The sequence below is a fragment of the Dasypus novemcinctus genome, chromosome 8 (genome assembly GCF_030445035.2).
Source record: "Dasypus novemcinctus isolate mDasNov1 chromosome 8, mDasNov1.1.hap2, whole genome shotgun sequence".
In the NCBI taxonomy this organism is placed as follows: domain Eukaryota; kingdom Metazoa; phylum Chordata; class Mammalia; order Cingulata; family Dasypodidae; genus Dasypus; species Dasypus novemcinctus.
This window is the reverse complement of record NC_080680.1, coordinates 32,200,178-32,225,657: the sequence shown is the minus strand read 5'-3', so window position 1 is coordinate 32,225,657 and position 25,480 is coordinate 32,200,178. Positions and strand designations below refer to the sequence as shown.

General features: G+C 37.3%; 1 protein-coding gene across 9 annotated transcripts in view; it reads right to left on the bottom strand.

Annotated features, from left to right (window-relative positions):
• The window catches only part of PRUNE2 (prune homolog 2 with BCH domain), a 321,035-nt gene that overhangs the window by 248,018 nt on the left and 47,537 nt on the right, over window positions 1-25,480 (bottom strand). For all 9 annotated transcript variants that reach the window (XR_011649380.1, XR_011649381.1, XM_058301632.1 and 6 more), the window contains exons 2-4: window positions 23,846-23,950; window positions 16,423-16,625; window positions 14,200-14,363 (exon numbers count right to left, since the gene is read on the bottom strand). Coding sequence is in view for 7 of the 9 variants with exons in the window: in XM_058301632.1 (XP_058157615.1) it covers window positions 14,200-14,363; window positions 16,423-16,625; window positions 23,846-23,950 (472 nt within the window). In the remaining 2 variants the exon portion in view is untranslated. The remainder of the gene's footprint in view (window positions 1-14,199; window positions 14,364-16,422; window positions 16,626-23,845; window positions 23,951-25,480) is intronic.

The window sequence follows — 25,480 nt, the reverse complement described above, 5'->3', positions numbered from 1 at the left end:
TTAAAAAATAGAGAAATGAGCATAAGAGACATCTAGCATAGTACTTGTTATGGATGAGTAGTCAATAATTATTTGCTGAATGACTGAGTGAATGAAATGCTGGAGAAAAGGCCTAACATATGTGTAATAGGTTTCCCCTTGTAAAAGAGAGAGCAAATGGAGCTGAAAGCAATACTTAAGACGGAAATCATTTTTTTGAAATTAATGAAGGGCATCATTCTAACATTCAAGAAATACTATGAATCCAAATCAGAATTTACACAAAGAACAATACTTCTAGGCACAGGATAGTAAAACTGCTAAAAGTTACAAACAGAAAAATCTTAAAATCAGTCAGTAAAAAAAAAGACATATTACTATGAAGGGAATTACAATAAAACTGAGAGCTGACATCTCAACTAAAATGACGAAAGCCAAAGATAATGGAATTACATCTTCAGAGTGCTGCCAATCTAGAATTCAATACTGAATTAGAACATTTGAAAAAAATGAAGGCAAAATAAAAACACTTTTGGAAAAAAAGTCAGAAAGGATTTGTCACCAGATGACACAAACTAAAGGAAATAGTAAAGGCCAAAGAAAATTACTCCACAGAGAAGCAAAAAATGCAGGAAGAAGGAATGAAGAATATTGGATAATGTAAATATATGGGTAATTATAAATGAATATTGGCTGTACAAAACAATTATACTACTCTCTTGTAGAATTTAAAATATATGTGTAATTAAAATACATTTCAATAGCAGCATAAAATGCAGAAGAAGCCAAGTATAGATAAAGTGCTCTAAGGTTCCTAGATTGTCATGGAAGTTATAAAAATATTAATTTATAAAATATTTTAATTGCACATAATTTCTAATATTTATACTAAAAGAGTTTTTTTTAAGAAAAAGAATTCAAAACAAAGAAGCTAATAGTAGGAGAAATGTAATAAAATAATACTTATTTAGTATAATAGCAGTAGAAAAAGGAGAGAAAATGTAAAAACATATAAGAAGAAAACAAATAGCAAAATTATACATTTAAACCCAAATGTGACAGTAATCATATTAAATGCAGAGACAAAAGGACTCAATCTAAAGAAAAAAATTATCAAACTTGAATTTAAAAATCAATAATAAGATAATGTTTACAAGATTCACACCTTAATATAACAATATAGAAGAAAGTAAAAGGATAGAAAAAGATATAAAATGCAAAAACTAATTAGAAGAAAACTGATATATGTACTAATATCAGACAAAATAGTCTAGAAGACAAAAAAATTATTTGACATGAAGACAAAGATTTCTTTTTTATTAAAAGTTAAATCTTCAGAAAGACATATCAATGTGAAATTAAACACTAATAACATCGTTTTTAAACGTATAAAACAAAAATTGATAGTACTGGATGTAGAGAGACATACAGTCACAGTGAGGAATTTTAACACACCTCTGAACAATTCTAGAACAACAGACAAAAGATACATGAAGATAAAGAACATTTGGGAAACGGACTTTGGCCCAGTGGTTAGGGCATCCGTCTACCATATGGGAGGTCCGCGGTTCAAACCCCGGGCCTCCTTGACCCGTGTGGAGCTGGCCGTGCGCAGTGCTGATGCGCGCAAGGAGTGCCATGCCACGCAAGGGTGTCCCCCGCGTGGGGGAGCCCCACGTGCAAGGAGTGCGCCCGTGAGGAAAAGCCGCCCAGCGTGAAAAGAAAGAGCAGCCTGCCCAGGAATGGCGCCGCCCACACTTCCCGTGCCGCTGACGACAACAGAAGCGGACAAAGAAACAAGACGCAGCAAATAGACACCAAGAACAGACAACCAGGGAAGGGGGGGAAATTAAATAAATAAATAAATCTTTAAAAAAAAAAAAAAAAAAAAAAAGAACATTTGAGCAACATGAATAACAAACTTGAACTAACTGATATATATTGACCACTGTTATATATTTCCTTTTCTAGTACAAATAAAACGTTAACCAAAATTGACCATCTTTTGAGACAAAAACCAAGTATTAAGAAATTGCAAAGGACTACATTCATAGAATGTGTGCTATGGCCATAGTGAAAATAGTCTAAAATGAATAACAAAATAGTAATGAGAAAATCCCCAAATATTTGAAAATTAAACAGTACATTTGTAAGTAACTCATAGTAAAAGAATAAGTTATGATATAAATTATAATATATTTTAATGGAATGATAATGAAAACATGACATTTAAATTTGTGGGCTGCACCTAAAAAGCCACACTCTAAGGAAATGCTGAAAAATGCTCTTAAGTGCAAATGTTGAAAAAGCAGAAAGTCTAAGAATTAATGACCGGGGAAGCGGACTTGGTCCAATGGATAGGCATCTGCCTACCACATGGGAGGTCCACGGTTCAAATCCGGGCCTCCTTGACCTGTGTGGAGCTGGCCCATATGTAGTGCTGATGCGTGCAAGGAGTGCCCTGCCACGCAGGGGTGTCTCCCGCGTAGGGGAGCCCCACGCGCAAGGAGTGTGCCCCGGAAGGAGAGCCGCCCAGCGCGAAAGAAAGTGCAGCCTGCCTAAGAATGGCACTGCACACATGGAGAGCTGACACAGCAAGATGACGCACCAAAAAGAAACATAGATTCCCGGTGCTGTTGATAAGGATAGAAGTGGTCACAGAAGAACACATAGCAAATGAACACAGAGAACGGACAACCAGAGGGGCGGGGGGGGGGGGGGGGGGGAGTTAGGGGAGAGGAAAAAAAAAAAGAATTAATGACCTAAGTATCTATCTCAAGATGTTAGAAAAAGAACAGCAAATCCAACTAAAAAAACTGTAGAAGGAAGGATATAACAAAGATAAGAACAAACCTTAAACATAGAGCAAACAAACATATAATGGAGAAAATTCATCGGACTTGGCCCAGTGGCTAGGGCGTCCGTCTACCACATGGGAGGTCTGCGGTTCAAACCCCAGGCCTCCTTGACCCATGTGGAGCTGGCCCATGCGCAGTGCTGATGCGCGCAAGGAGTGCCGCGCCACGCAGGGGTGTCCCCCGCATAGGGGCGCCCCACGCGCAAGGAGTGCACCCATAAGGAGAGCTGCCCAGCGCAAAAGAAAGTGCAGCCTGCCTAGGAATGGCGTCGCCCACACTTCCCGTGCCGATGACAACAACAGAAGCGGACAAAGAAACAAGACGCAGCAAATAGACACAGAGAACAGACAACCGGGGGAGGGGGGGATTTAAATAAATTAATTAATTTTTAAAAAAAAGAAAATTTGATTCCTTGGAAAAAACATTAATAGTTTTGCAAACTGCTGAAAAAAAAGGAGAGAAAATACAGAAGGCATAATTTACCAATATTAGGGATGAGAAATTACAGACTCTATAGACATTCAAAGGTAATAAAAACAATATTATTTTAATATGCTTTAAAATTTAGAGAAAATGGACTCTAATAGAAACACTAAACTTACCAAAACTGTCAGGAAATTAAATAAATAATCTGAATGGGTCTAGATCTATTTAAAAGTGAAGCCGTGGTTTAAAACCCATAGTTTCAAACATCCAAGAAAGAAATATACCAATTTTACACAAATTTTTCCAAAGAATAGAGAAAGAGAACATTTCCCAACTTATTTTATAAATCCAGCATAACTTTAATACCTTGATGCTAATACCTGATAGGAACATTATAAGAAATAATTTGAGGTAAGTCTCTCTCATAAGCATTAATGCAAAAATTTTAAACAAAATAGTACATCAAATCCAGCAATGTATAATAAGATATTGTGTAACGGCCAAGTAAGGATTTTCCTAGGAATGAAAGGGCAAATTAACACTTAAAAGTCAGTCAGTTACTTTAGGCAGGGCTGACAGCTCAGGAGTTTGGCACCCTGCCAGTGGGCTCTACTTTGGAATTTACATTTCCCATTGTGACAGAGTTGGACACATGGCTCTGCTGCCTCTCTATTTGAATCTATAATTAGTACTAGCATTGATAGTTGTATGTCCAAGAGATTTAAATCTTTGGACTGTCCATGTGCTAGCTGGGCCCTAAATGTCAAGAGACTTGCAACACCTACTCTCCAGTTCATTGGACTCACCCAGGACACCTAACAAGGAGATGATGACTGACAACAACTATCTCAAGGAACAGAGAGAGTCTACAACTGCAAGCAAGAAAGTCCTATCCATCTGTCCCATGGGATCTAAACCCCCTCTCAATTAGAGGTAGAGTGGGCATGAGCATCCCAGAATCCTCTAGGGAATGGACAATGGACTAGAGTAGACTTATAGTTATTCTACCGTAGACTTGTGATCCTAGCAATGGAAGAACTTTTATCATAGATGTGGAGGCAGTGGCCACTGGAGGTTCTGAGGGGAGGGAGAGGGAAAAATAGGTGTAATTTGGGGGCATTTTCAGGACTTGGGAATTATCCCAAATGACATTGCAATGACAGATACAGGCCATTGTATATCTTGTAATAACTTGCAAAAATGTGAGGGAGAGAGTGTAAACTACAATGGAAACTATAATCATCGCTTAGTGGCAATGCTCCAAGATGTGTTCATCAATTATGGCAAAAGTACCACACTAATGAAGGATGTTGTTGGTGTGGGAAAATGTGGGAAGGCTAGGGAGCAGGGCATATGGGAATCCCCTATATATTTTTTGCATAATATTTACATAATCTAAGTTTCTTTTAAAAAATTAAATTAAAAAGTATATTCTTTAAAGAGTCAGTCAGTTCACCACATTAATAGAATGGGGGGGGGAATCAGATGATCATCTCAATAGGTGTAGTAAAACTACTCAGTAAAATTCAACACTTAATCATTGTATGAAATTTCAGCCAAGTAGAAGACAACTTCTTTAATTTAATGAAAGACATTTATAAAAACCAAACAAAGAGAGCAAACATCATATTTAATTGTTTCAAATATTGAAAGACTTCCACCTTAAATCAAATATGAAACAAGGATGTCTGCTTTTATTTATTTATTTATTTTTAAAGATTTATTTATTTAATTCCTTCCCCCCCCCCCCTGTTTGTCTGTTCTTGGTGTCTTTTTGCTGCGTCTTGTTTCTTTGTCCGCTTCTGTTGTCGTCAGCGGCACGGGAAGTGTGGGCGGCGCCATTCCTGGGCAGGCTGCTCTTTCTTTTCACGCTGGGCGGCTCTCCTCACGGGCACACTCCTTGCGCGTGGGGCTCCCCCACGCGGCGGACACCCTTGCGTGGCAAGGCACTCCTTGCGCGCATCAGCACTGCGCATGGCCAGCTCCACACGGGTCAAGGAGGCCGGGGTTTGAACCGCCGACCTCCCATATGGTAGACGGACGCCCTAACCACTGGGCCAAAGTCCGTTTCCCTGTCTGCTTTTAATACTCCTATTTAACACTGCACTGTGGACTCTAGCCACAGCAATAATGCAAGAAAAATAAATAAATGTTATAAGTAAAGGAAGGAATAAAATCTGTCTTTCCTTAAACATGACACAATTATGTATATAAAAATCCAAAAGAATGTATAATGAACTTAGAATAAGAAACTTAGAAAGTTTGCTGGATGTAAGGATTCAAAATTGCCTGTATTTCTATAAATAAGCACAAATAATTAAAAAATCAAACAAAAATTTTAAAATTTACAATCACACCAAGAAATTAAATCCTTAGGAATAAATTTGACCAAAAAAGTCCCAGTTTACAGTCAAACCAAGAACCCAGTTTCTTTGGATAGCAGGATTGAAGAAATTAGAAACTCATTTAAACACATACTTTGTTAAATATCAGTAGCAGGATAAACATCAGCCAAAGACATGTGAAACTGACTTATTTCCAGCAAATTCTGAAGAACTAAAGAAATATTTAAATCCATAAACATGTAACCAAAAGCATCTCAGCTATTCACAGGCCATGAGGAATTGGCAATGAACAACACAAAAAGCAATTATAATAAAATACTAACAAACATTCCATTCCATTAGAAAAAAACTCCCATAATATTCTTTGTTCAAAAGAATGGAAAAGTGAAGGACCTCTTGCCAAAAGCAATTGCAGTACATTAATATTAAACATGATCTAATGAAGTCAGAAGTTGTTTGGGGAAAACATTCAGCACAGTAAAAGCATATTCTGCATGATAAATTCTTAGCAGAAAAGAAGAGATTTAAATCTCTTTTCCTATTCCATCTGGGATTGATTTTTTTCATACTGAAACAAAAATATTAAGGAATGAACAATAGAGGGAAGGAGGGAGAAAGGAGAAGGAAGGAAGAGGAAAGATAGAAAGTATAATTTAGCTCACTTTTTTGCCTAGAAAGGTATAAAAAGAAACATATTATTAAACAGCTTCATAATTGAATAAGTTAAAAAGGTCTAAACTTAAGAATAAGCTCTTTATATGGCATAACAACACTCAAATTGAGGAACTGTTTTGACTGTATCTCTAGCAGAAAAAACATCATGCTTCTCCTGTCCTTAACACCAGTCTTTTCTCTTCCTAAGCAAAACAGGCAATATAATTCCCTTTGGACTTTGTAAACATTTATGGAGAGTGATGATTCACTCTTTTGAGGTTGGGGGCGGGGAGAAAGAGAGAGAGAGAGAGAGAGAGAGCGAGAAACCTGGCTCTGTTCCTTGCCTGCCTGACCTCCTTAAAAGGATTTTTTAGAAGCTGTTAATCCAAGCTACTAAAATAGCAAACAACTATTCTTTATTAAATGTCAAATTTAACTACTGATAGGAAGGAGAGAAGTTGTTTTTTAAAAACCTAAGTTAAGAGCAGTTGCTGTTTGTTGTTCATTTGACTTTTCATCTTGAGGCATCTACCTGTCAAGGGATTATACAGATAAATGTTGTGACAGTTTGATATTATTTATGAATCCCCCCCAAAAAAAGAGAAAAATTATGTTTGTAAACTTATCTGCTCCTTTGGGTGTGACACCCTTTGATTTTTATTAAATTCAAAGGTTTTACGTTTACTTGATAAAAGATGATGACTTTGATTTGACCACCTCCGTAGGCGTTACTCAGGGTTGCGTCCCCGCCTCCTTGGTGGCTGATTTAAATGGACACTCACATGGAAGAAGACACGGAAGAGGAGAGAACTTGGTCATTTCAGTCCTGCCGTGTGACAGAAAGGAGAAGGCTCAAATAGCAAAAGCCCCGGGAAGAGAGACCAGCCCTAGGCCACCTACAGCTGAGACGGGAAGCTGGGCCCACAGAGCCTTCGAGGGAGAAGGGAGAAGGGAGAAGGGAGGAGAAGGGAGGAGAAGGGAGGAGGGAGAAGACCAGGCAGAGGTCATCTGCCATCCTCCTTCAACACATGGCAACTGACTTTGATGAGAAAGCAGCCTTGAGTTGGGCTCTTTAGAGCCTTGTAGCCATAAGCATTTACCACAAATAAATACCATTTATAAAAGCCAACAGATTTCTGGTACTTTGCATGGGCACCCTTTTAGCTGAGTAATACAAATGTTAAACGCCATTTGGATAGAATGTGGTCTTAATGGAAACATACCTGATACTCAGTGGCTGAAATCTCATCATTGCCAGCTGATTCCCAGAAACACACACACATGCATATGCCCACACATGTGAGCGTACACACACACAAACTCCCAATGTGATGATTCAGCAATTTAATGGATCTTAAATTTGGCAATAGTTTTCTAGTCCACATCTCTGGGGGAATAAAGAATACAGGCTGAGGAGTCTGACAGGTCTATAACTGTTTGCTTTTGGCACAAAACCAGGATGTCACCACGCATCAACTCTGGGCCACCATGACTGTATAATGTGGCTTTTAGGTACGTGCAGGTTGCAGCTTGTTTGAAAATGGTGACAAAAAAATCTTAGCAACAGACAGGAGGAGGAAAAGGAGGAGGAAGAGAAAGAAAAGATGCACCCCTGATAAGCAGGTGCTACCTCAGTATTTGAATAAAATGTTATAATGCAAACACTTGGGTACATAGTCACAGTGGTAAGGATGAAACAATAAGGATTCCAGTGTGACTGAATTTAAACATATATTTCCAGGCAAACATCAGCGAGTGTAGAAAAGAAATTTGGAATAGAAAATAAGATGACAGGAACTAAAGGTGTCACTGATTAGAGAATAAAGTTACTAAAACAGCCCCAAATGCTGATTGAGGCATGTGAAGCATCTGATGCACTGTGCTCTATTCTTGTAAAGCGCCCCTGGAAGAGTGAAAGGGCTGTGGCTGGGGGTATCTAGTACACTACCAAGTGTCTTTTTCAAGAAGGCTGATGCAAGGAAAACACTTTATATTGATTTTTTTTTTTTTAATGAGGAACTGGTATATATATTTGTTTAAGTAACAATATGAACATTGCAATTAATCACATTCTATGTTTTCTTTGGCTTCAGGAAGCTCATATCCAAAGTTACAAACTGGATGTGCTTTTAACTCCTCCCAATTTATTGTTATATCTTGATCTCATTCCTTTCTATTTTCACTGGCTGAGTTTTTCAATGTTTTATTGTATTGCGTGCACTTTATAAGCTACCTCAAATATTCTGGGAATAAAGCGTTTATTTATTATAAACAATAAAGTGAATAAGTAATAGATAAATAGTTGGTCTATGCAAGTAAATACACCATTTAATATAAAGATAAAGATAGGACAGTGAGAGGGTATACCATATGATTCTATTGACAAACTATATAAAAACAGTCAAAACCATGCTGTCGTGTTAGTGGGTGAATGCAGGGGTGTTAAAACTATAAAGAAAAGCAAGGAAGTGTGTACCATAAAAATCAGAATATAGGTTGTCTTTAGTTAGGAGGGAGTGAATAACGATGGGAAGGGGCACAAAGGAATCTTCTTGCTTGATTTCTTTACCTGGGTAATTGTTAGATGGGTGTTCACTTTGTGATAATTCACAAGCTGTCCATTTATGTTTTGTGTTCTTTTCTGTACATGTATTATATTCCACAAAAGGGTTAAAATAAGAAATATCATGCATTATATATATATATATAATGACAACAAACAGATGAAAATGAAAACAAATGCTAGTAAAATACCAAAATAAACTCAACTAGAATTTCTAAAAGCTAAAAAAAAAAAAGTCTACAGAAAGGGTTTATTACTATACTAGAAGGAACAATGCCCAAATCCTGGATATCGACAATGTTGTAGGGATGAGCTGGCATGGAATGAAAAGTAAAGTATAGTACTAACTAAAGCAATGCAGTCACACACACAAAAGAAAATATTTAACAATCGCAAAATTCATCTATGTGCCAGGCACTATTCCAGGCACCAGAGACACAGCAGAGAAGTGATGAATAACCATACGAAGTGTCTTTCCTCAGGAAGCTCTCATTCTGGCATGAGGGAGCATGGGGAGGAGGAGACTCGTGATAGGAGAGAAGTAGACAGACAGAAACAGCATTCCAGAAGGAGGGATGACTTATGCAAGACTGGGCAGACTGGCATATTTAAAAAGGGGAAAGCCCTTGTGGCTGAAACACAGTGGGGAAAGGGGAAAAAATAGCATCAGATGATGCTAGAGGTGGGCAGGGGGAAGGTCATGTCGCAATTGGTAGGGGTGGAGTGCTTGGAGTTTGAGTGTAATGGATTTTAAGTAGGGGAATGACATGACCTGATTTACATTTTTAAAGACTCATTTTGACTACTTTAGTAGACAATACAATGTATGGAGTATTTGAAATAGGGCAACAGGCAGCTATTTTAGAAGTCAAGGAGAGACAGAACAGCAGGTTGGATTGGGTTACTAGTGATCACTGGCAAAAGTGGATGAGTTCAAGTTGTGTTCTAGATGTCAAGTCAGCAGGACTTGCTGATGGTACAGTGTGGGAGTGGGTGGGAGGGGAGTACAGGGAAAGGAAGGCTGTATAATTCCTAGATTGTGGCTTGAGCAATTGGATAGTTGGCAACGCCTTTCAGTGAGATGGAGATACATGGGATAAACGTAGTTCCAGTGGCTGTTCAGGGGTGGGGCTAATTAGACATGCATATGAAAATGTCAAATGGGCACGAGATATGAATCTGAAATTCAAAAGCAAGCATGTAGCTGGAGATCCAGGGAGTCCCAGCTCTGTGTATAATATTTAAAGTCTCAGAACTAAATGAGGTCACCTAAGGATAGTGTGTGGATAGAGAAATAACATACCAGGACAAAGTTCTAGGACACCCCAATACACTTAATGATGGAGCAGAGGAGGAGTCAACAAGCAAGACTAAGGAAGAGTGGCCAGCAGAATAAAAGGCAAACCGGGACACTGGTCTACTGTATCAAAGACTACTAAGGGGTCAAGAAATATAAGAAGAGAGAAATGCCAGTGGAGACAACTGGTGCCTGGCAGGAGCCATCTCAGGGGAATGGTTGTGAGGAAAGCCTGACTGGTGACAGCTAGGGGAGAAAACAAGGTGAGGAAGCAAATGCAGCAAGTATGGACAACTCTTTCACAGGGTTTTGCTGGGAAGAGGAGGGGAGGAAAGGCGTGATGACTGGAAGATGGCTTAAAGTAAACTTGGGATGTTTTTTATTTGGATTTTTCTTAGGAGATATTAACTGATAAGAATGGTGATGGAATAATATGGCAGTGAGGAAGACACAGATGAAGGAGACTCAAGGAAAGAGATGAGATCATTACAAGAACGAAAAGAAGGCAAGGCAGGAAGGGATCCAGAACTCAGATGAGGGGTTGATATCTGATAAGAACACTTTCTCCAAGTTAACCGAAGTGATGATGGGTAGAGATTGGTAGACGGATGCATTGCAAGATGGTAACTTATGGAACTTCCTAGCTGATGACTTCTATTTTCAAAAAGAAGTATCAAACAGTTTATCTACAGAGAGTAGAGGTGGGGAAGGCTAGAGAATGCAGGAGAAAAGGTGAAAGGATCATTTTGGAGAGCAGAAAAGGGAACACAACAGGATTGTTGGACAGTGTTGCATGCCCATTTAAGATAGGTTGCCAATAAATTAAAAGTGGCATTATTCTCTCTAATTTTTCGCAAGCCATGCTTTAGCTGGCTGAAGTCAGGCAGGGAGTAGATGTTTACCCAAAATTGAGGATTTGCCAGACAAGTAAGATGTGAGAGAAGGGTAAAGTGTGTTTGCCAGTGAACAATCACAATGGAGGCCATGGAATCAAAGCCTGCTAAAGAAGGAAGTGAATCTCTGAGGGGATCCTGGTTGATAGTGAGGAAGTGGCAGGTCTCCATGATAGGGTGGGGTGGTCAAAGAGTAGGAGCCAGGAACTAGAGATTTGGAGGTAGTATAGGAATGTGTGCTTCTCAAACGTTTCCACATTGAGGAACACATTGAAAATTGCAATTTTTATAGCATATTGGAATAAAATACATTTGGTGTCCTCTACAAGGATGGAGGGGATCAATGTCTGCCCACCTGAAATCTGTTTACAGTACACCAGTGTGCCTCAGCATGGTATGTTCTCGAATATGACCATGGGAATGAGAGGCAAAGAACCATCAAATTGGTAGAGTACCTAGATCATAGGAAATTCAGATCTTTTTGATACAAAGTTTATAATACTTTATAAATTTATAATCTTCCATAGAGCTCTAATTATGATGCTTTTAAGGACTTCCAAGTCTCAACAGTAATATCTAATCTTGTGACATCTGGAAACACATGGTTTCAAAATTTCTGACAGCAGAGGCATGCACAAAACTTGTGCATTCCCAAAACTTAGACAAGTACATACATGTTCTAGAAATCCTTGTCAAATTAATGATTATGTAGACTATCCTCAAATATGAAGGAACATCATAGCTGCTTATAATATCCCCTTAGAAAGAGAACTATTCACTTTTATGAGACTACAAATGCTAAAATTAGTTATAGGAATATAAAAATAATCCCTTTAGATGTTAATACATGACTGGAAAACCATGAAATCTAAATTTGAGTATAGTAAAATTTGACTCAAATCCCCTTCTTACATTTACTGAAGATTCAGGGGCTCTTTAAAATTGGCTCATTGTCTTAAAGTGCCTCTTACCATTGAACAAGTCAGTTACCTCTGTGACGTGAGCCCTCTTGGATCACCACCCTCTGGAGAACCATCTTGCCAAAACTGTTCAGTAATGTTCCAGCTCTTCTCCATATACACATGTATACACACACACACAAATAGTTTGGGCAAGGATCTTCAGAGCCCTCTTTCTACTGCAATAAGTCACCTATGTCTCCTACCTCCCTGCCCTGCTGATGTGAAATGTGGCTCTCCCATGACAATATCCACATGGCAGCCTTCATGGGTAGAGGCTCGTCATCCTGTCACATCCTACTCTAAGGGACAAGGATATAATGTCCACATTCTGCCTGTTTCCCAATGCCTCTTCAAGCCTAACCTTATGAAAAAAATCTCTTTTAAAAAAACAAGATCCATTACCATAGCGCTAATTCTAAAACCAAGGTAACTATCGGAACAGGCTACATCCCTTCTAATTCCCTAAATCTGAATATCACTACCACCACCACATCGTCATCATATCTTTGCATCAGTGTATTACAGTTTGATATCATTTCACTATTTATAGAAAATCATGATGATCTATTCATTAATTATATTTCTTTCCTACTAAATAGACCATGTATTTTTTTTAACAATGAGCGAAACTTCTTAGTTTGTAAAATATTTAAACACAATAATCTGTAGCACTTATCTGCACCATATATTTGTGCCACCAAACAACTTCCCTCTTGACTGAGATCCCCAATTACCTTTATTTTTCTTCTACTCTGTCACAAAGATAAATGACAATGCTTACTTAGTTTAGTTGAGAGCACAGTTTCCTATGGACCATTTTTACAGATGTCAGTGGCCAGAAAAATATTTAAGGGCAGGTTTTTGGGGGCCATTCATTCTAAAACAGGAATCACATAACTCTGTGACCCCTTTTCCCCCAAATAGTAGTAGAGACAGGGGAGCGAAGGAAAGTGTCCTTAAAAGAGTTGTCAACACACCCTTGGTCGACTCCTTCTTTTTTCAATTCTTTCAGCCTGTTAGCCACTGTTTTTCGTTTTCCTGTGTTAAATACTTCTGAGAAAATTCTTTATCTACCATTGTGTTAGTTACCTAACTGTACCAAAGTACCACAAACTGGGTGCCTGAACACAACAGAAGTTTATTCTCTCATAGTTCTGGACACTAGAATTCCAAAAGAAGGGTCAGCGAGGCTGTTTCCTTCTGGAGGCTCTGACGGAGAATCTGCTCCATCCTTCTCCTAATTAACGTCTGATGGCTGCAGGCAATCCGGAATTCCTCAGCCTGCAGCTGTTATCACTCCAATCTCTGCCTCTGCCCTCACCTTCTTCTTGTGTATGCCTCTTCTATGTATCTGTGTCTCTTCTTATAAGAACACCTCACTTTAACCTTTTTTCATCTACAAAGACCTTATTTCCAAATAAGGTCACAGTCACAGATGCGAGGGGTTATACTCCAGCGTATCTTTCCAGGGGACACAATTCAACCCACAGTAATCACGTTTAAGGTAAATTGTTGAAAGAAAAAAACCTTTAAACCAAAACGAAGCAGGGTCCTGATTTTTCGTGGTGATCTGGTATCTACGCCAACGTGACACTGACAATTTTTAGCTTGAAAACTATTCTTTGGAAGCAGTGGGCTCCATCGATGGAGACGAAAGAGAGATTAGCAGAACACTTTATGACATGGTGCTGCTTGAGACCCCCGGTACTGAGAGCAAGTTGTTACAACGTGGGAGCAAAGGACGTACCAATTTGGTTATAAAACCCCAACACAGTATCACCAAAATAAGAGACGAATATTTTGCCAGCCAAATAGTATTACATAAACTGTGCCTGTTTAAGTATCAGAAAATATTTCAACATGGGAATGTGGAACTCTGAATTATGCTCATGCTGTCCCCGGGCAAGAATCACCTCCGGAAGCTGTTAAAACGACCAGAGGAGCTACTGCAGCTTCCCAACTGAGGGGCAGCAGCTCTGCTTCATATTCTTGTCTAGTGAAACAGCAAAGATCCTTGGAGCCTATTTGTAAATGCACATTTTTAATATTCCATGTAATGGCACTCTTTAACAAACTCTTTACTCCCTGCTTCTCTGATGAAGCTTCCCATGGTCTTTAAAGGGATTGTTAACCCAAGAATGGATCGCACTCTCTCTGCATGAGCAGGTCGAGAGGCACTCCATTAAGCCTTCCAGTATTTAATAGGAGGAATCATCTCTCACCTCTGAGCAGATGAGCCAGTTGCTCAGTGATGAGCTCGGGAGCCTCCTGGAGAATCTCTTTCAGCACAAGGGAGGAGGAAGACTCTCGGAACTCAAACTCGACATCGCTCTGCTCAGCCGGATTAATGACTTTGACAACTGCCGATTCTAAAGTTTTGTCCTCACTGTAAAGCAAAGGAAGGAGAGAAAGGGAAAGAGATATAGCACGTTTTCTTCTTACTATTGGGAATTATTTTGTCTCTACTCCTTCACAAATGCATTTTTTTAAATCAATAACCAAAAATATGAGTACACTAAAATGACTCAGAAGAGTAGAAACTTATTCTATGTGTTTTGGCATTTCATTTCCACTAATTGCCTCTCCAAGATTCCTAAAATATCCTCATAACTTATGAACTTCATCTCTTATACTGCTGTTGATAATATTAATAATAAAAATAGCTAATGCTTATTGAGTTTCCACTACACACCAGACACAGTTCTAAGTACTTTAGATGTATTACCATGCTTTATACTATAAAATTACCCAATGAAATGGGTTCTATTAAAATTATCCTTTTACAAATAGGGAAACTAAGGCACAAAGTGGTTAAGAAATTTGTCTAAGTTTACACAGCCAGTAAGTAAATGAGCTAGTATTTAAACCCTGACAATCTGGCGCCAAAGCTTAAATATCCAGTTACTATGTTATAGAAAAAAATACTACTGGACTATTTATTTCCACCATGATTCTTCATACATGAGATAGAGTTGGCCTTTTCAAGTCAAGAAGAAAGTTAGGATAAGCAAATTTTATTAATTCTGCTATTGAAACCAAATGAATGGCAATGAAGGAAATAAAGATCTCTATTTTTGAAAAGCATTCTATTTCATAAGCAATCCCAAAGTCAGAATTCACAACTTCAATCTCAAACCCAGAATAACTTTTTCAGTTTTAACAAAACAGAATTGGTCACAAAACACTCCCTAGGATTTTGATTGACACACAGTGTTTCCTAGTTCATGCCTTTGACTTCTTACATTATCTCTATCCTTAACTGCTTGCATCAGTTGATTTTAAAAGTTAACATGTAAATTTTGTCAAGCACATGACTGTCCTGAGTATTGATAACTGAAGTTAAATAATCTACTCATAACTCTCAGCCAGTTGTCAACAATTGGTTGATAAATAAATATTACTCAAAAGAATTTTGTTTCCAACAGTGTGGGAATAAAGATAGCCCCACAGAAGCAGATTATTAAAAAAAACAAACCCTCTTTAGAACTGTATGAACTGTATCACTGACATAATACATTCACACATAAATATGCTTCTTAGAAAGTTAAAATAAAAATTAGGTACTTGCATGAGTTTTTATTTCATGCATATTAAGGTCTGATTCAAAGTCTACTGGTTAACATCATCAGCAACTAGCAAACTGGAAAACTGCAAATAACTAACATCTCAAACTACTAAGGTATTTAACTGGTGAGTGCTCCATTCAGTAGTTCACAGCTTATCAAAAAGGCATTTTTTACTGGTTTGTAAGGTCCTTGAAGGCAGAGCATTTGTCTTGCTCTTTTCATATACATATCTTTAGCTTCTTGCAACATTTAGTAACTCTTAAGTACTTGTTGAAGGAGGCAGAAGACCAAGTTCTAATCAGAATTCAACTAGTGACCCTATGCAAGATCTTGGGCAGGCCATTTGTTACACTGGGTTTCAGGTTTCTTATCCATAAAATAAGTAGTTTAAACTATATGGAATTTTAAAAATCCCATCCAACACTTACAGTACAAAATGTTACAAGTGAATTAACCAGCAATCAGTGACTTTGATAGCTCATTGTTACATAATTTTCAGTTTTACTACTGAGATTTCCCCCTTAAGACTTTTCAATTTCAGTTAGTGTTTAATTTCAATTTTCATTATATACTTTCAGTATCAATACAGAAGACTATTGTGCTGCTTTAAGAAAATGTTCGAAGTTGCTCATTTAAAAATTATCTTAATCATCTTTATAAGAACTTTCCATTCACAGGTGTCATATTTGAAGTGCCAAAGCAAAAATGGAAAATCGCCATTGCCCAAACTTTGCCATAAGAAAAAAAATTCCCTTTTTCTGAACATCCTCTACCTTTAACAAATCCCCTAAATCACAAGAATTCTGAACAAGGTGATACAATGCCCAGAAGAGCCTTCATTAAAGGATCAAACTTCCAGAGCCACATATTCAGCCTTACCTTGCCAGCACGTTGCTGCCAACAAGTGTTAAAGATAATTTCCCTTCATCATTGAGCTGATGCAGATTAATGTCATCTCGGAATATGTGGAATGATTCAGAGATATTCAGCTCTTCTAAAATAAACCTTGTCTCAGTGAAGTAGTTGAATTCAGTTCTCGGTAAGTTCAGCACTGGCAAACAGAGAACCCCAGGTGGACTGACCTACCAAGAAAAAAGTTGACTTAATCACTCAAAATGGCAGGAAGAAAGAATACAATTTCATCTTCTCAATTGCAAGGGTAACTGGTAAAGGAAATAGCTTTAGCCTCATCAAACCTTTTGACATTCAAAACCAGTTTTTCCTGAATCCAATTAGTATAGTTCACTAGTAAGTGAACCCCTAATATTTTTTAACCTCTTGCTACTCTATATTAAACCCTCATGCCTTACTTGAAATGTTTTATGTCTTACTTCAGCACCTGCACAATTTTAAAGCTATATATACACTCACCTCTCTATTCAAGGGTAACACACTCCCGTGTCTTTAAGGAATGGGCAGGAAGTACTATGGTGACAAAGGAAGGCCTACGTCCCATATAAATGGGAAGCTTGCCACTCAGCGCCTGCCATTTGCTAACACACAGAAATTCATGTAAACAAAGAAATTTAATCTTTAAATTATTCAGGAGAATCTAGAAATCTAACTTTGGAGGTATTAGCTGTGATGTTTAATTATTATAATTTTTTTGAAAATTCAAAATACTACCGTGGTCAATGAAAATTTATTTATGAATCAAATACAGCCCTCAGAACTAACAGATTGTGGTTGCTTTCTTTAAAAATCTCTTATATTAAGAAATATGGCAATGGGGAAACAGAGAATGAGCATGAGTTGGAGAATTTCAGTTTACAATAATACAGCGATTTTTCTACAGGAATTTAAAAAATAAACGTGCTTTCAAAAATGACTATGATTATATAGAAATAAAGTCTAAATATCACTGAGAGAATATGGGGCTTGCTAACATTGAATTTTTACATAGAGTAAACGACCTTTCTTCTTACATCATCCACCAGCTCTGTCACAAGCATAGTGTTTACTGCACAATTGTAGCCTCTTTATCATCATTCTCCTCTGACTAGTATTCAGAGGGCAGGGCATTTTGTCTGTTTAGCTCAGTTTTGTTTTCCACTGCATAAAATGGTCTGTCACATGGTAGACATTTAATAAATATTTGCTGAATAAATGAATGAATGAACCACCCACTGCTATAGTACACAAAGCACAAAGCCACTCCAAAAAAGCAGTTTATTCCCCACCTGTCATGTTAATATCGAATTCACAATTGTGTAATGAACATTAGCAGTCTACATGTAGTGCCTTATTTTTCCTAATTAATTGACAGAGAAGCAGGGAGTTATTAATTGAATCCATAGTCAAGACAGTCTGACTTTTAGAGCTGCAACACAAGGAGATGTTGATGGACAACACCCATCCATCTGCCCCATGGGATCTAAGGCCCCTCTCGGTTAGAAGCAGAGCGGCCATCACCTCCCAGAATCCTCAGGACTGGGGAATAAATGATGGACTGGAGTAGACTTACTATTATTCTAGCAATGGAAGGACACTTATCATTGACCTAAAGGCAGTGGCCACCAGAGGTGCTGAGGAATGGGAGAGGGAAGAACAGGTATAATACGGGGGTGTTTTGGGGACGTTGCATTTGTCTTGCTTAACATCACAGTAACAGATACAGGCCATTGTATATTTTGTCATAACTTACCAAACTGTGCAGGACAAAATATAAACTATAATGTAAACTGTAGTCCATGGCTAGCAGCAAGGCTTTGATATGTGTTCATCAATTGTAACAAATGTACCACACTAAGGAAGGATGTTGTGAATGTGGGAAAGTGTTGGAAAGGAAGAGACTGGGGCACATGGGAATCCCTTATCTACTTTTATGTAACATTTATGAAATCTAAATCTTCTTTAAAAATTAAAAAAAAAAAAAAAAGAATGTCTAGTCTGAACATATCCTGGCAGAACTATACTAGAGTTAGAATCAGAAGACACAGGTTCTAGCCCAGTCTCTGCTGTGTGACTCTGAGAGAGCCATTTTCCTCTCTGAGCCTTGGTTTTCCCCATCTGTAAAATGGGGCTTACCTACCAGTGAGAGAAGGATTTATATGGGACCATGTATATGAAGCTACAAATCTCTGTACTATGCTGTGTGGTAATACCCTCTCGGCATGGTCAGGTTCACAAGAATTAAAACGGAAATGCAGACTTCTCAGCAGACCCAAAAAAGCTATTCAGAAAGCCCAGAAATATAACATTATTCTCAATATGTGATCCTTTAATGATTTCATGTGGGATGAAAAATTTGTCTCTGCACTTACTGGCAAGGCTTAGAAGAAGAAGGAGAGGTCATGGATCTCTTCGTTTTTAGATGACTTAATTTTTCAGAGTATATCACAACTATTTTCCCCACTCCCTTTTTTGGATGCCAATATATTCATTTAAGGCACAATGGTCTTTCTGGAGGTGACGGCCTCCCTTTAAGAACATGCCTCTCACAAAGGACCTCCAGAAAGAGGAAAAGAGGAAATGTAGGAAGCAGCAGCTGGTACAGCACCCCAATTCCTACTTCATAGGTTTAAAATGCCCAGGATGCTATAAAATCACCATGGTCTTTAGCCATGCACAAACAGTAGTTTTGTGTATTGGTTGCTCCACTGTCCTCTGTCAACCTCCTAGAGGAGAAGCAAGGCTTACAGAAAGATGCTCCTTCACATGGAAGCAACACTAAACGCACTATGAAGAAGAAAAGTGGAATACCATCCCAATAAACATTTTGGATACATAAAAAAAGGTAAAATGGTTAGTGATGATAGAACTTTTATTATATATACTTTCCTCAAAAGCCCATGCCACTGTCAGTCTAAAAACAAATTTGGTTCAATCAACACTATGTTCTCTAGGCAAGCAACATTTATTTATTTCGAGTGAGTCAAAAAATCCAGTTAACACCCCATAGAAATAAAAATGATCATAAGAGGATACTATGAGCAATTATTTAGCAACAAATTAGGCAACCTTGGTGAAGTGAAAAAAATAATCTATACTGACTCTAGAAGAAATAGAAGATCCTAACAGACAAATTATAAGTAAAGAGATTGAATCAGTAATCAGAAAAGCAAGTACAAGATTGCTTCATAGGTGAATTCTACCAAGCATTCCAAAAAGAATTAACACTAATTCTTCCTGTTCAAACTCTTCCAAAAATTGAGGAGGAAACACTGCCTAACCCATTCAATGAGGACAACACCACCCTAATACCAAAGTCAGATAAAGATATTATAAGAAAAGAAAATTATAGACCATTATCTCATAAATATAGATGCAAAAGTTCTCAACAAAATACTAGTATGCCAAATCTAACAAATGAATAAAAGAATTATACCTTATGATCATATGGGATTTATCCCAGGTACGCAAGCGTGGTTCAGCATAAGATAAATTAATGTAATATATCACATTGACAGAACAAAGGGGAAAAAAACACAGGATCATCTTAATTGATGTGCAAATGACATTTGACAAAATCCAGCATCCTTCCTTGATAAAAATACTTAGAAAAATAGGAATAGAAGAAAACTTCCTTAATCTGATAAAGAGCATATATGAAGAACCCCCACTACCATCACACTCAATAGTAAAAGATGGAAAGTGTCCCCTCTAAACTCTGGAACAAGATAAGGATGCCCACTGACAATAGTTATTCAACATTGTAGTAGATGTTCTGGCAAGAAAAAGGGGCATCCATATTGGAAAGGATGAAGTAAAACTTCCACTACGTGCAGATGAAATGATCCCATTTATAGAAAGTCCCAAAAATCTACAACAAAGCTATTTGAGCTAATAAATAAATTCATCAAAGTGGTGGGGTAAATGATAAACATGTGAAAATAATATTGTTTATTTACACTAGTAATTAGCAATTGGAGGAGGAAATCAAGAAAAATTCCATTTACAATCACTAAAAGAATCAAATATCTAGGAATAAATTTAACCACGGATGTAAATGACATATACACAGAAAACAAAACTTTGCTAAAGGAAATCAAAGACCTAAATAAATGGAAGAGCATTCTATATTCATGGATTGGAAAACTAAATATCATTAAGATGTCAATTCTACCCAAAACAACTTATATATTTAATGCAATCCCAACCAAAAATCCAACAATCTTCCTTGCAGAAATGGAAAAGCCAATCATCAAATTTATTTGGAAGGGTAAGGGGCCCTGAATAGCTAAAACCATCATGAAAAAGAAGAACCAAGTTGGAGGACTCACACTTTCTGACCTTGAAACTTATTACAAAGCTATTGTGGTCAAAATAGCATGATACTAGCACAAGGATAGATATATAGACCAATGGAATCAAATTGAGAGTTCAGAAATAGACTCCTACATCTATGGCCAACTGATTTTTAACAAGACTGTTAAGTCTGTTCAATCGGGAAAGAACAGCCTCTTCAACAAATGGTGCTGGGAAAACTTGATAACCATTTGCAAAGTAATGAAGGGGAACCCATATCTCACCCCATATACAAAATTAACTCAAAATGGACCAAAGACCTAAATATAAGAACCAGGACTATAAAACTCCTAAAAGAAAACATACAAAAGCATCTTCAGGATCTTGGGTTAGGCAATGGTTTCTTAGACTTGACACCCAAAGCACAAGCAACAAAAGAAAAACTAGATAAATAGAACCACATAAATATTAAAAACTTTTGTGCATCAACAGACTTTATTATGAAAGTAAAATGACAGCCTACATAATGGGAAAAAATATTCAGAAACCACAAATCCAATAAGGGTTTAATATCCAGAATATTATAAGGAAAGCCTACAACTCTACAATAAAAAGACAACCCATTTTTTAAAATGACAAAAAAGACTTGAAAAGACATTTCTCTAAAGACGGTATACAAATGGCTAAAAAGCACAAATGGCTACTATTAACAAAGTGGAAAATTACTTGTGTTGGAGAAGATGTGGAGAAATAGGAACACTTATTCATTGTTGGTGGGAATATAAAATGGTGCAACTACTGTGGAAGATAGTTTGGCAGTTCCTCAGAAAGTTAAGTATAACATTACCCTATGAACCAGCAATCCCGCCTCTAGGTATATATCCAAAATATCTGAAAGCAATAACTTGAACAGATATTTGCACACTGATGTTTATAGCAGCATTATTCACAATTGCCAAAAGATGGAAGAAACACAAGTGTCCATTGACTGATGGATGGATAAACAAAATTTTAATATACACAGGTGGTAGTTTGAGTGTTTTGTGGACCCCAGAAAATTATGTTCCTGTGGGTGTGGAACCCTTTGGTTGGATGGATTCAGTTGAGGACCATTGGATTATTTTGCTTCAGTAGGGTGTGGCCCAGGGTAGATCTAAATCCTCTTACTGGAGTCCTTTATAAATGGAATTGGTGGAGCCACAGAAACAGGGAAAAACTCCTAGAAACTGAAAGAGAAGGCCCCAGGAGCCAGAAGCTGAAATCAGTGGAACACAATAGCTAGAGGAGGCCACTGAAGCCAGAAGATGAAAGCAACAAGGTCCAGAGGAGAGGAGAGAGATAAACGGATGCCTCCTTGTGCCGGATCACCCATAGTTGCAGCTTGGGGAGGAAGTATCTCCTGATGATGCCTTGATTTGGACACTTTCATGGCCTTGGAACTGTTAGCTCATAAGTTAATAAATCTCAATTGTAGAAGCCAACCCATTTCTAGTATATTGCTTGGCAGCCTTTCGCAAACTAATACCGTTCATATAATGGAATATTAATCAGCCATAAAAAGGATGAAGTTCTGATACATGTGACAACATGAATAAAGCTTAAGGACCTCAAGTTAAATGAAATAAGCCAGACATAAAAGGACAAATATTGTATGATCTTGCTGATATGAACAAATTATAATAAGCATACTCAAGAGTCAGAATCTAGATATAGGTTATCAGGGGATGGGTGGGGTTGGGAATAGGGACTTAGGGCTTAAAATACAGTTTCTATTTAAGACAATGTAAAAGTTTTGGTAGTGGATGGTGGTGATGGTAGCACAACATGGGGAACGTAATTAACAGCACTGAATTACATATTTGACTATGGTTAAAAGGGAAATTTTTAGATTATATGTATGTTTCTAGAATTAAAATTTTAAAAAACAAATAAACATAGGATGGTCAACATAAACTGTGAACCTATTGTAAACGCTGGACTATAGTTAATGATACAATTATAAAAACATTCTCTCCTGAATTGTAACAAATGTACCACACTATTACAAAGTGTTAATAATATAGCGGTATATGGGAAGTTTGCCTTTTATGCATAATTTTTCTGTAAACATACATTGTCTCTGAAAAAAAACATTTAACAAGATTAGACTTTAATATGCATGTCTTGACACATATTTATCTCCTAATACCAATTAGTCTCCTTTGTAAAGTCCAACAAATTTTAAGATAAATTTGATATAACGCACACATGTAGAGAAGAGAATATTGTATGTGGCATTTTTGTCAGCTGCTGCCCTAAAGCATTTCTTGCCTCCCACAACTCATTCTGGAAGGCTGGTTTTCATGTGAATTTAAATCGCTCTAAATCAGCTGTGCATACTGTCAAAGGATAAGGATCAAAATAAAATTAGAACAAAACAAATTGGATTTTGGAAAAAATTTGATGAAATTCATATTGTACCTACATATCATACATTTTAGGGTTTAAGGTTAAGCATTATTATGGGTTAATCAATTTTATGGAATGGATATTTTAAAATAATTTATTCAAATGTCTTTTCATAGGCATGTTATATACTTCACAGAGTAGAAAGAGCCTCACTAAAGGGAAATTATCACAGCGAATTGCCTTACTGGGCAAAGTTCATGCTGAAGGCACAAAAAAAATAAGAACTTATAGAAATAGATTTGTTATATACTCCTCTGTTACTGAAAATTCCAGGCAATGCACTATTACATGTAATATTCATGCAGTTATTCTGCACATATTTTTCTACTCCCAAGGACAAGATCATCCAACAAGGACAATGAAGGAAAATAAGAAATTCTGACCCTAACTTTCATTAGCTTTCTTAATTCCCATGAAAATAATTAATCATTATAAACACTTTTAAGTTTTAATTTGAAAACATTGATCTTATTGAAAGAATGTTTTATAAAGAGTATCAGTAAGGAATAACTAGAAAAATGGCTAACATATAGGAGATACTCTAAATATCTGTTGATTAACTAGAATATGAAATATTCGTAGGTTCTTTGCCTTTCCAGAAAATTTTTGTTTTTAAAGGTTATATAATAATTGAAATATTAAAAGCACAATCTTTTTTTTCTCTTACCTTGTCGAGAAAGTAAGCATATGTGAAGGCAGAAATTAGAGAATCCAAGTCACAAGATTTATGTCCAATAACCACATGGACTTTCTCCAAGCGTTTGCTTCGATTCTGAAACAAATTCAAGTGAAACATCACAATTTAATCAGCAACAGAACAATATAAACAGAAATATTTCTATCTTTTTAAAAAAGTAAACCTTAGCAATATTTATAAACTAGAACAGAAATTCATAGATTTATCATGAAGTTTTACATGAGAACATAAAATTAGTGTTTAACATTCATAAATGCTCATTCAACCTTAGAAAGCTCTCATGAAGAGACAGTGCAATTTTATGAAGATTATTCACAATTTAACTGCATATGAACTGCATCTCTGAATCACAATTTTTTAAGAAATAAAATTTTGGTGTTAAGAGCCATTGAATAGTATTCTGTATCATTTACTTATTCATATAACTCTGGAATGCAATGTAAATACATAAACGTAATTTGGTAGATATTTTTTCATGTCAGGTGACAAGATGTGTTCTCTCTCCATTATAATTCTATAATTTAGCAAATGAAAATTCTAACACTGTTCTTCCCCCTGAGAAAGGAATATGATTAGTACTGCTGCTCTAAAAATACAAATTAGTTATTATTAAAAAGTATGTGGAAGCAGACGTGGCTCAACTGATAGAGCATCCACCTACCATATAGGAGGTCAAAGGTTCAGTACCCACGGCCTCCTGGCCCATGTGGTATGCTGGCCCATGTGCAGTGCTGCTGTGCACAAGGAGTGCCGTGACACACAGGGGTTCCCCCACATAGGGGTGCCCCACATGCAAGGACTGCGCCCCCCAAGGAGAGCCGCCCAGCACGAAAAATGCAGCCTGCCCAGGACTGGTGCCATACACAGGGAGAGCTGACACAGCAAGATGATGCAACAAAAAGAGACACAGATTCCTGGTGCTGCCTGACAAGAATGCAAGCAGACACAGAAGAACACACAGCGAAAGGACACAGAGAGCAGACAATGGGGGGGGGGGGGGGGGAAAGGGGGAAGAGGAGAGAAATAAATACAATAAATCTTTAAAATAAAAAGTATGGTCACCTCTCTGGAAGAAAGTGACTTTTTTTTCTGGTTAACTCAACAGCTACTTAAATTTTTTTTAGAGAAGGGTGATCCTTTTGAAGCGCAGGGTTGGAGATTCCAAAGAACCACAGCTTCTAAAATATTCTGTACCAAAACTGTCCAATACAGAAAATTGTAACATAAATTTATATTTTATAGCATGTCAGAAATGACACAGGCTACATTCCCCCACTTTCCATGCTTTGTTTTAATTTCTCTTTTTAGGAACCACTAGAAAGTCCACCTGATTTTAATATTTTCTAAAAGGCTATGTGGCAGTTTGATATTATTTATGAATTCCAAAAAGAGATATTGATTATGTTTGTAAGATGGTCTGTTCCTCTGGGTGTGATACTCTTTGACTGTATTAAATTCAAAGGTTTTATGTTTACTTGATTATGTTAGGATTAGGGCTTTAGTTCGACTACTGAATCAAAGCCTACACATCATTAGGGTGTGCAGGACTGAGTCCCGCGCCCCTTGGTCGGCTATGTAAATGGACACTCATTCAAGGAGAAGACA